At 41.8% G+C, this 12774-nt stretch overlaps 1 protein-coding gene across 2 annotated transcripts in view; it reads left to right on the top strand.

The window, feature by feature from the left end:
• The window catches only part of mgat5 (alpha-1,6-mannosylglycoprotein 6-beta-N-acetylglucosaminyltransferase), a 92196-nt gene that overhangs the window by 48983 nt on the left and 30439 nt on the right, over positions 1–12774 (top strand). For both annotated transcript variants that reach the window (XM_020651729.3, XM_065951711.1), the window contains exons 9-10: positions 928–1062; positions 6693–6826. In XM_020651729.3, the coding sequence (XP_020507385.1) occupies positions 928–1062; positions 6693–6826 (269 nt within the window). The remainder of the gene's footprint in view (positions 1–927; positions 1063–6692; positions 6827–12774) is intronic.

Genomic DNA, 12774 nt, shown 5'->3' on the forward strand with positions numbered 1-12774 from the left:
AGGTTGTTTGACTAAGGGTAACCAAATGAAGCTCCTGTGGGTTGGCGGTTTGCTAACTCTGTACTGTATCCACATCAGGGGTGACATTAGGTCAAATTTATCCCGGCCTTTAGCTTCCTTGTTATACCCTCACTATGAAAAGAGTATAAATTATTAAAATGAGTAGAATAAATGAATAAAAATCTACTACAAAAAGATTTTGAAAGGTTTCAGATACAATTTCTAAAACAGCCAAAAGGTCAAAGTGCATTGACCTCAAGTAGATGTTGTATCTTGTTCAACATATCTGACCTAACAGTAAATGGTTAAAAGGATCGTCTCCAGTTAGCTAACCTGCCAACTTGCTAATTTTTCGTAAAGGTCACACATATGCAAAATACCCTTTACCATGTTCCTCTAACTCTAACATGTGTCCCTAATCGGTCTACAAACCCCCCAGTTAAAAGAAAAGTCCATCTTCTCCGTCTTTTCCCTGCTCCACTTTTCAGAAAATGTTTGCTCAAACAGGCTGTTTGGAGATTTTCCCTTCATGACATCACAAAGGGCAGTAGCCCCTCCCCCAGGTGGGTGACACTCCCACAGCTAGGTGTTTGTTCTGCCTTCTGAGTCTGCCTTCTCACCGTAAACAATAGGACATGGAGCGAGAAAGACGAGACACCCAAGCCCTTCCAGAGGGGGGGCGTGGTCAGACACAGCTCATTTACATATTTAAAGGTACATACACAGAAACAGCCTGTTCTGAGCAGGGCTGAAATAGAGGGGTTTAAAGACATGATCAAATACAGGACCAGAGTGTATTTTTATTAAGAAACTTCACACACATGTTTTGAGGAGCTCTGAGATTTATTTACACTGAAGAAGAGGAGGAGAATATGTGACCTTCAAAAGAGCTTTGAAGTAAAATAACTCCAGTTTCTCCACCCTTAGGATCATGCGCAAGGTCATGGGGAACAAGTCCAGCTGCCCGACCCAGGGCGACAAAATCGTGGAGCTCATCTACATCGACATTGTAGGCCTCACCCAGTTTAAGAAGACACTGGGACCTGCCTGGGTCCACTACCAGTAAGTGCGTCAATGTTTTAATGAACCTGAAAATGTATGTTGTTGATCAGCATGTCACTGTAGCACTATTCAGACGTCTGTTTCAAGCCTCGACATTTACTCAGTCTGTGATGTTCAGCCTTCAGTCTGGTTGTCCTGTTGGACCAATGGGGGGGACGAAGTGACATTCTGTTGTTGTGCAGCGCTAGCAGGAAATTAGCACCACCTCCCCCTCCTGCTCCATTGCAGTTGATTTTCCTGCTGCGTTTTCAAATCAGCTCACCACCGCCTTCAAGCAGATAATTAACTACGGAGGCCTGGAGGGAAAAAAAATCCTGAGTCAAACCGAAAAACTTCAGGAGGTTTTTCAGGAGTTTTGTGCATGTGTGAAAGCACTCCTTCAGTCAAACTCTTCAAGGTCTGCACAATAAGAAAAACCTTCTCATTGTGTCGGGCAGTCAAGCCAGTGACTAGAAGGCTCTGCCAAATCAACACAAATTGAAACGATTGGCTGCTGTGTTCAGATTTTTATCAGTTATTTATCCAGGCAGGTTTTTTGCTTCGTCTCTTTCAAAACCTTGCTTTTGGCAGTTAATTATCTTGCACTGTTTCTCTTTGTTTGAGCTAGGACCTTCCTCTTTTTACTGTCCTCAAAGTCACTCGTCTAATTCAGTCATTTGTACAGTTCTTTCTAACACTTCCCCCCCCTCCCTCCCCCCGTGCTGCAAACTGTGGTTTAACAGCTTCTCGAGGTCGAGGCCTGTCTGGCACTCGGTGTGACAGCGGGTCTATTTTATGCTCGTACATTACCGCAAAACTCCCAAAAGGCCGCAGTAACGTCTGATATTTTTCAGCTGCCAAGTCTGATCGCTCCGCCGAGGACTGCATATGAGACGTTCCTGGATTGTTTTTGAATAAAAGCTCAGACAGGAAAAGAGAAGGAACAATAAGTCTGGGGGGCACTAATGGCCCCGCTGGTTCCTCTTCCTTGTCACCAGGCTTTCTTTGTCTGCGACATAACACCTCATACTGCATCCGCTCCCTTTGTGCCCCGAGGAAATTGATTCAGCCTCCGAGCGTAATGTAAGGTCCAGATGCTGTTTTCTGTATTATTTCAGATCGCTTATGTCAGACCTCGGACTAGGAGCTTTGTGGAGAAAAAAAAGGACCTTGACTGCAGTTTGAGCCTGTACATTTTTAAGTTTCTCCCTTTACTAATTATAACCCCGTCAGGTCCCCCTGCTTAGCCTTTCTGTCAACTTGACTTCTCCTTTCCTGTAAATGAGGCCTGAGAATCCTTTTTTGTGAAAGCTTTCAATCGTCTCTTTGTCAGCGAGAAAACACATCCAATGGGCTGAATATGCCAGATTTGTTTGCACATCACTCCAAATAAAAAAAAAAAAGCTGCGGAAACAATAAACTGTGTCGATATTGTTCCTGTTTTTCTAGGTTGTTGTTTTTTTTATTATGCGTTAAGCGACAAAGCAACCAAGCCTGTCAGGCCCATTTATGAGTAATGTGTTTTGTTATTTCCCCAGTCTCTTTGCAAGCTCTCTTCCAGCACTGTATCACACTACTCCAGAGGAGTGGGAATACTCTCAGCTATTGTTTTCGGGGGTATAAACTTGAGCCAATGATTCCCTGTTGTTCTATTTCATTTAATCCTCTCATCCAATAACCTAATCTCGGCAGTGCAATGTCAAAGACTGCAGAGAGTCTGAAGCAGTTCTGCATTTTCTGGTGATGACTGAAATACAGAAATGCTTCACATCCCTTCTCTGGCTGTCTTATCTTTTGCCAAGAACTTTGTTTTGACTTTACACTTCAGGTATGCAAAGCTCGCACATGGTTGTGTACTTCTCGTCTACTGTGTTTATTTATCTACACAGGCGGTCTATTGTTGGGTTGATGTCAGTCCGCAGTGATCACATGTAAAAGCTCATGTTTTTGTCAGATATGGAAGAAAACTTTTATAGACCTTGAGCTCTCAGTTCCAGCATTGTTGTGCGGTAAATGGTGATAACTTTGCCAGCACAAACTGTTTGAAAAAGGGGGTCTTTCACTGAATCCCTCAGGCTAAATTATGCTTCACTTCCACTCGGGATGGCTGTGGCTCAGTGAGTTAATCATCTCTCAACCGGCAGGTCAGGGGTTCGATCCCCAGCTCCTTCAGCCACATGTCCGATGTGTCCTCGGGCAAGACACTTAACCCCTAGATTCTAACGCTGCTTTTGTAGCGTCTGAATGTGTATGAATGGACAAATGAATGACAAATGCCATCCATTGACTTTATATAAATATGCACAAAGCATCTCAGTCTCCTTTTGTTGTAAGAAGAAAAGTGAAGCCAAACTACCCCCTGCGACAGGCGCTGACATAATGCACTGAAATATGCAAATTACCGTTGTGTGTTATGTGTTATGATTCAATAATAAATTAGGCTAAAGCTGCTTCTCTTAACAAATGGCACATTTGAGACTAGGGCTGGGCGATATGATGAAAATGTTCATATCAGTCGATATCGTAATTATCGCAATAACTGTTGAATCTTTCTTTTCAATTTAAAGGCTGGTTTTTGCTCCTGAGTGAACATTTCCATTCCCCTCCTAAACATCTGTAAGCCTACATATCCATCTCCCTGTGACATGATTGGCAGTTTGTCAACTTTTCTTCTTCTCTTTTTCATTAAAGATGCTTTAACGCCCCCCTTCCCCAGTGTTTGGATGCTGTAACTACAGGTTTAAATCTATCAAACTTTCATCGAACATTTCTTATATCTATATTGATATCGCTATAATAATCCTATCACTTTATCTCCCAGAGCTATCTGAGCTATTAAGCGCACCTATAACTGCATTGCTTTAGCTAGCTAGTAAGCTATGCTAATATTTCTCCTAAGGATGCTGCAGGTGCTCCATTGGCTGCAAGACAAGACAAGGGATTTAAGTCAATCAAAATAATAAAAGTGAGCAATCTGAAATCTCAAATGATTTGAACAAGTTGAAGTACAATGAAGTTTAAGTTTATCAACCATTTTATCATTGCTGATTTATCGCTATTTGATAACAGAGTTCATGCCAAAGTCCTTAGAATGCATCACCAATGAAATACTTCATTAGATGGATGACAATCCCAATAAAATAATCAATAACATATCCCAGAATATTGCTCCCCCATGGTGTCCTCGTGAAGTCTGTGGGCAGTAATTCAGCCCAATGACAGCTCGTCAACTCATTTTCTGTTTCATCATCCAGCTGTTGTGTTTCCCCTCAGGGACCAGAACAGACCCCTTGAATAGATTCATGTATAACAGAGATTCCCTCATCTGATACCACTGATCCTTAACGACCCATGTGGATCCGTTTTGTTAGTTGCTAATGTCTCATGGGAGAAGAGGAACTTTTTGTTATGCATTAACCATATGGAGTAACTTCAGTCGGATTCTGTGAAAATACACTTTTACTTGGAAGCTACATCCCCCACTCGGCATTGCGCTCGATTGTTACGCCGCAGCAAGGTGTCACTAAGTGCACACTTGTTGAGCTGGAAAGCGTCAGCTCCTGCCACATTAGGACTCCCACTCCCACTTGGACTTGGCCTCGCTGCAGCCGCGTCTACATCATGTTATGACTCCAACAGCACTCCCCCCATCTGTTGAGGATGCATCTACTGGGGACAGGAGACAGGGTTGTTTTTCTCCAGAGTGAGTGGAGATGGCATGTTGTTGTTGTTCTGCTTTCTGTCTAAAGTTTCCTTATGGTGAATGTGTTTCCCAGCTCTCCCTGGGCCTTTTACCATTCACACAGCCAGCTGCGGCTGCTCAGCATCTGCCCGGGGGCGCTGAGACGGTTGCTAAGAGGGGAGGGATGGTTTCTAGATGCAGATGTCTTGTGTGTGGAAATGTGTCTGTGTACACCTGGCTCCCTCCCATTACTGTATGATTAATGCAGAGTATTCTACCGTGAACTCCAAAGTGGGAGTCGCTTAATTTAATTTCCCCCACAAGAAAATAATGTTCCTCGGCTCAGGTTTGCAAGAAGAAAAATAATTTAAGGATTAGAAGTGCTTGGAATTAAGAGACACATTTAGTAATTTTGGGGCCGAGTCAACATGTTAAAAAATGGCATTCAAAGAGACAAAAACGGACAGGGTATATAAAACATGATCAAAGCAGAAGTGAGTGAATGCAGTGCATAGAGTTCCTCTAGTTTGGGTTTAATTAATTCTATGCAGTGACCTATGACTCAGCTCACAGTCTCACACCTCCACCGGAGCGGATCTCTCAGTCTGAGATGGAGCTACTATTGTTCAGTTTCATGATCCTCTATGGAGCTGTTTGATATTTTACACAATGATGAATTAACTTTTCTTCAAGTATTTATTTTCTACTACTATCTATGCCTTCATTCTTAATACTAAGGCTCAGACCAATATGGGATTTTTGGGGCAGATACCGATATGGATACTGGGATATATCTTTCTTAGCTCTATATTCAATCTGTAGAGATAGATGAATATACATTTACACATTTATTGCTTTGATACCTTAAATGGAGTTATCAAACACTTGTGGGAAAGATGTAGTACAGTATAACAATGACAAGATGGCCACTCAACTGGAAAGTAACTGTGCATGTATGCGTGCCTCACCGCTTGACACTCTGGAGATGATGATGCTTGTTGTGATCCATATAGCACCCTCTGCTGGTGACCAAGAACTGCTGGTGTCACACAATGAAACTTTAATGATATGCTATCTGACTGGTGATTAAATATTGTAATATTTTGCAATAAAATTAGCCGATACTGATAGCTACTGGATATTCTAATATCGGCCGATATTATCGGCTGGCCAATTTATCGGTCGGGCTCAACTACAGGCCATGAAATTCACAACATAAACATGTAATAATTAACAAAGATATAACTTATTTCTCATCAGTGAACCCCATGCATAACTCATTTTACACTATTTAAGCATTCTCAAGATGAAAAAAACATTGTGATTGTTTCTTATTTGAGCTAAAAGCTAAGCTAAGCACACTACTTTCCATTTACTGTAGGAACAACAACAAGTTTACAAACTGGACTTAGACTTGTAAGTTTGTGTGTGAGGACTGAGTCTTGTGGTCATGTACGATCTTGCTCTTCCTGTTTTTATTTCATTGTACAATAGTTCATATCCTGTACTGTTCTGGCTTTTAATCTTGTGCTTGTTCGGTTCTGTTTTTTTCTGTATCTGTTGTTGAGTTTGATGCATTTTAAAGGCCCATCTAGGGACGGCCATTGCAAGTTAGCTTTGGCTTTAAATGCTGTATTGTGTGTTATCACTTTAGTTCCTTTCACTAAACAAAAATGGAATATCTGTAAGCTTGTTTTTTGGACTGCTATGTGGAGAAGAGTAATAAAATTGTTTATTGTTTCACTCTAGCTCCATTTTTCCTGTTGCTATGAACCTGTACACAAGGTGCAAGCAGATTTTCTTGCAGTGGATAAAACAACACTGAGTCTCTTTGTGTAGAGATGATTTACAATGTTGTTTCCTTTGCAAGCTAAAAGCAAACGTAATTGAAGTACACACTATGGCATTAAAGAAAAACTTGTTTTTTTTAGCTGCTCGTACTCATACTTGTTGTTGTGTGACGTCCTAGGTGCATGTTGCGGGTGCTGGATTCATTCGGAACGGAGCCAGAGTTCAACCATGCCCACTACGCCCAGTCCAAGGGTCACAAGACGCCCTGGGGGAAGTGGAACCTCAACCCGCAGCAGTTCAACACCATGTTTCGTAAGTCGGCCAACACACACTCTCTCCTGCCAAGGAAGGCTTCATTAACCCTCACTGAAAGCTTCAGCTCTGAGGGTTTGAGTATGAACTGTTTATGTCAGTTTATACATTCAAAACCAGCACTGAAGAATTTGATGGTTGATTTATTCTCTTGAGTCAACAAGCTGCAAAAGAATCCCTGCTGTCCCAAAAAGAACAGAATACAGCCTTAATGTTGGGACGTTGTGTAAACTGTATTTAAAAACAGAATGTGATGGGGGGCTGGTGGCCTAGTGGTTATAGTCCTTGTCGTTGTGGCCTTGGGTTAAAATCTGACCTCGGCCCTTTGCTGTACGACGTCCCCCGCTCTCTTCTCCCAACTGTCGCTGGGCAAAAATGTCCCAAAAATATCTTTAAAAAATAATGATTCTCAACTGAAACGTCATATTTATTTGATCACAACGGCAACATATCAAATGTTGCAACTGAGAGATGTTTTTTTGCTTTTGGAAAATAATGTACCCATTAAAAATTGGATGCCAGCAGCACATTTCAAAGAAGCTGGGACTGAAGAGACCAGTTTCTGTCAGTTTGAGAGAAGGTTTGTTGTCCTATTCTTGCTTGATGTAGGATTTTAGATGTTCAAAAGTTTGGGCTCTCCCTTTGAAGTTTCTTGCCCAGCCTTCCTGCAACATAAATTATAGAGCTGAATAAACAGGTCATCATGGGTGGTGCAATACAGCTCTTTGTTGTTTGTAGTGGAATTTCAGTTCAGGGTTTCTTTCTCAATAGTCCAGAGTATGAAGAGAGGCTGGGGATAGACCCCTGGTACTATATCAGGTGACCTCAGGTACATGTCAGTCTCAATCTAACTCCTATTCATGGAGATTTCAAATGTGGCATTCACAGAGTTATTTACATACACCTTGAATAACTCACAGAAAACAGGAAAAAGGGAGAAAAGGTAATTGTGCACCAAGTATTTCCTTTCTATGTTCATAGTAGTTAAAGGTCACATAGTATGCAAAATACACTTTACCCTGTTTTTTTTATAACACTAATGGTGTCCATAGCCTGACAAAAAAAAACACAATTATGAGGAAAAGTTCATCCGCTCCTTATTTTCCCTGCTCCACTTTTCAGAAAATGTGTGCTCGAACAGGCCGTTTGGAGATTTTGGCAGTAGCCCCTCCCCCAGGTGGGTGACACTCCCACAGCTAGGTGTTTGTTCTTCCCTCTGAGTGTGCCTTCTCACTGTAAATAATAGGACATGGAGCGAGAAAGTCTGAGCCACGTCCCCCGAGAGTTACAGTTTAAATCAGTTTTCACAATCATTACACAATAAACTGTTTCCTATTTCCTCATTCTACTTATATTTTCTCCTTTAAATTCAAGTTTTGGGTTAGAAAAGAGACATAGAAGACACTTTTTCCATGGGAAAAAAAGCACTTTGCTTGGCTAATGGAATATAATCAAGCAGATCAAAGGGAAGGGAGGTCAGACACTCAGCTCTCCCATTTTCCTGTGATTATAAATGTAGGACGTAGGGGGTTTATTACTCCGTGTGTGCACCACTCCCGCTGCGACATCACTCTGTAACTGGAGTCAACCGCATTTGCCGGGGTGGATGAGCGGTGGTGGTTCAGCAGAAGGCAGAGAGGGGAGCCAGGCCCCCCTCGGGTATTGACCTTTTCCCCGTGGCTAAGAGAAAGTGAAATGTTACCCCTGCAGTCCCCCGTTTGTGAGTTATCCAGAGTACTACTGCACCTGAATAGGCCTTTTGTCCGCTGATAGGGTATGTCTTTCTCACAACACACAAGGGGCTTTACAAAGAAATCCAGTTAAGAGTCGTTAGGTTAGATGATATCGCTGGTGAAACAAGTGCACAGCGGTTTGGACGAGTGCTACAACTGCAGAATGGCAACACTTCCAGGCACAGGAGATGACAAAAACCTTCTTTTTTTTCACTCTGGGTTCACTCTGCATGCACTGCATCTCAACTTTTGGTTAAGGGGAAGCACAAGGATTATCATTTAGGATCCCTACCAACTAGATGACTACATTTTCTTGGTTCAAACTGCAGATATTATTGCAGCCAGTTTGACTACACCAAGACACTTGACACCTACTTAATCCGGTTTGAATGTAACATTCTGTTTGAGTTGCATTATAAAGTTAGAAGTGTGTATTTCTCAGCAGCTTTTCCATTACTTAAAAAAATAGTATGAATGAGAAAATACATCATTAACTGAATTTTTCTCTTTAAAACGCCAAATCACAAGAAAAAACTAAGGTCACTTCACAAAAAGATGCTACTCTTTATTATGTCATTACGGTGACCCAGCATTGGTCTACCAAAAGCAAAACACGTGGCAACAGCAGCAAGGACAAAGATTTTAAACAGGCAGAACCAGACTTGTGTTTAACAGCCGTCTGCCATGACTGGGTGGGCCAAGAAAATGAAGGAGAACCAGATTACAAACAGTGAAAATCTGTGGAATAAAAGCAATGACAGTGACGTAATGATAATATAAGCATGTCTGGTAGAAAATAGTCAGAACTGTTCAAGTCAACGGGTCAACTTTTAAAATGAACAGCTATCATAATGATAATATAGGGCTGCCGGGTAGCCTAGCTGTCCTATCCAATAAAGGCAAAAAATGGCACAAAAATATCTTGGAAAAAAAGATAATATGAACAAGACTGATGTAAGAAGTTGTAGCAGGTGGGGGGTTAGATATCTAGAGAGGAGAGAGCGGTCAGGCCTTAGCTAAGGCACAATATTTACACAAGTCATGTGACAGCAGACGGAACAAAGGTCATTATTTGATTGGTTAGTATCCTCAATTCATTGAACTGGTAGGTAAGGTAGAAGTAAGTAAGGTAGACATTTCAGTGTATCTGTATTTCTAGGCACATCTACCTCTCCGTTTTTGTCCTTTGAGCCGATTTAAGTATTTTTGTGCACACCCTGTAATCTAAGTTAAAAAGCAAACCCACTGGACCCATCTTTACTTTCGCTAACCTTTATATGAAATGTCATGTTGAGATTCTCAAGTTGTTAAATAGCATTATATCTCATCTATTGAATGGAGATGTAACATGGATAAATCAGGCGCTGGTTGGTCATTTATCCTAGATTGGGATTGGTCCATTTGTTACTATTAGGCAGAGCTCCATAAATCATTGGTCGGGGGGAATTGGAAGCGTGTGGCCTCCAGCCAATAAGACAAGACAAGGCCAAATTGACCTCATTAATCTATTTCAGACTCGGGATAGAAGAGAGTGTGTTTTCTGGTGTGCTATATGTGTTTGAATGGGCTGTGAGTGTTATTCAAGTTGGCTCTGTTTCCACGGTACAAGTCATTAATAATCAGGGGAACTGAGGAATTGGAAATATAATATAATTAACCTTTCCTGTAGGGTAGAAAGCCATCTAAGGGTTCAAGTCCTGTCCAGTTTGATCTATTAACTAAATACAACATCGCTTTAAAAACAAGTTTGTTACAAACAACTTTTTTGGTGGATATAGACCTGAAGTGAAGTACTCCAAGTGCTGGCAGATACATCCATACTTTTTATTTTATCATTTTAGACACAAGCACGGCCATGGATAACGATCCATCCTTCAAACCTTCTGCACTTCGATTACAGAGATACTTTGTTTTCTCTCTGACGTCTCGCACTGCAAATAACTCAAAACGAGCACAGAATATTTTGTAATAAGTAAAAACAAAAATCTGCAAATAGGGCAAGAAGATGTCACTCGTCAATTGTCCGAGCAATTCTAGCCTAAATGTATTTGCTTTTATATGTGAAAATACAATGTTTTATCTGGACTTGTAAGGTGAATGTTGCTTATAATAAGTATACTGAGATATTTTTGGCTAAAATTTAGACACTTGCTTAGTTTTGAGATTTAGCAGTGTTAAAAAATCAGCAATGAATTAACTTAGTCAAAAAATGTACCTCTCTGAGAATGTGCACCTTTTTGCAGTAGATGTCGCCCTTGAGCACCAGCATAAAACCAAAACAAACTGCTGTTTGGGCGCACCTCCGTCATACTGAAGCCCCTGCTCACCTCCAACCAATTTTCAGAAATACTGGACTGCAGAAAGCTGAAGATAACCCTTGAAGTCTAGCCTATCAGCGCCATCGTTAAAGACGTTTATCAGATGCCACCGTATATCTTATGATATACATTTTCCCTGTAGTATTCAGTCCAAGTTTCAGGTTACATAGTTTACATATTAAGCAATACTACAGGTCTGTTGGGCAGTGGGCCCACCAGAGAATAAACCTTCATAGAGGCAAATAAGGTGGTGAACAAACACATCTGGAATGACCTACACAAACACGACAATGGACATCATGTTCCTCACATTCACACCACCTTGGACGCTCTGTACCTCCTGCAGAGTTTCTCCCCATCAGGGGGCATGGTGCCATAGCCATAGTATCCCCACTGCTGATTGCTCAACATTCCCAGAAGTTCTGAGTGATTCTGAGAGGTTGAACATAGCAGTAGATAGTATTTATCGCTGCAGCACGACCGTCTATGTAATAGACCCTGAGTTCTTCCAGACTGACAGTCGCTGTAAAGCTTTGATTGATGATGTGGCTGGCACACCTTCTCAGCGAAAGGTTACCTGTTTTTATCATCCGTGCAATCAATAGGCAGTTGTATGTTCCCTGACTGTGTCTCTCACATGCATTACACTCGGTTCAAAGCAGAAATATCCTTCATAAAAATGTGCCTTTGCAGTTGGTAGCATTTTATTTACTCAACAGAAAGAATTTAGTAAAACATCATTTGGTATTTAAAGATCATTTAAGCATACTAATGGCTCTCAACATGTTGACCCACCTGAACTTTCATGAACTGTGATGATACAGTGTGTTGTTAGATAAGCTAAACTGACCTTTGAACCTTCTTTGTCAAATAATCCTAGCATGGGAGAACAAGGTATAATGTAGGGCTGGGGATCTTTGGGTGTCTCACGATTTGATTTCAACTCTTGGGGTCACGATTCAATTAAGAATCTTTTTTGCATTCAAAATGATTCTGGATTCATAGATTCAAAATCTATCTTTGAATGAGTACATGCTTCAGGATCTACTCCAGTCGTCTGTGAGACTGGCTGAATTTCTTGTTGCTCCATTTGGCATTCTACTAAGTTGAAGAGCTAGCATTAGCACTTAGCTCGATTTTTGGAAGTTATGAATGGATTTAAAATCTCAGAAGATAAGAATCTCGATTTTTAGATGAACATTTTTTTCCCCACCTCTAGTATAACGTATGACTTTAGGTGTAGATGTCGCTCTTTAAGACCAGTCTCTCAGACCAAAACAAAGCTTTACCTTGGCCGTACCTCCACTGTCCCCCAGCACACTGTTCCAACTGTGTGCAACCATCTGTCCAACCAGCAGCCCTGGTCCTTTTTTCTCCACCACTAGCGTCCCTGAGTGGACGGGGCCATCTCTCTCCCCCCAAAGTGGTGGCAGGACTAACAGTTGGAGATGGATGGAGTTCATGTGACATGTTTGAGCCTCTTAGGGTGCGGTCACACTGGCCATCCGTGTGCTGTACCCAAGCACGATTGACCCCCCCCCCCCCCGCAGCGCCATTCCCCCGCTGACCGGCCCGGCCCGCGGTCACACTACACAGGACTATCCGTGCCTAAGCACGATTACCTCTTGTACATAACGTCTTAATACAACACATGCACGCTTTATGTTATTATGAAGCGTGCTCAGTTTAAAAACGAGAGAGAGAGAGAGAGAGAGAGAGAGAGAGAGAGAGAGAGAGAGAGAGAGAGAGAGAGAGAGAGAGAGAGAGAGAGAGAGAGAGAGAGAGAGAGAGAGAGAGAGAGAGAGAGAGAGAGAGAGAGAGAGAGAGAGAGAGAGAGAGAGAGAGAGAGAGAGAGACAGAGAGAGAGAGACAGAGAGAGAGAGAGAGAGAGAGACAG

The sequence above is a fragment of the Labrus bergylta genome, chromosome 24, assembly GCF_963930695.1.
Source record: "Labrus bergylta chromosome 24, fLabBer1.1, whole genome shotgun sequence".
Taxonomy (NCBI): Eukaryota; Metazoa; Chordata; class Actinopteri; order Labriformes; family Labridae; genus Labrus; species Labrus bergylta.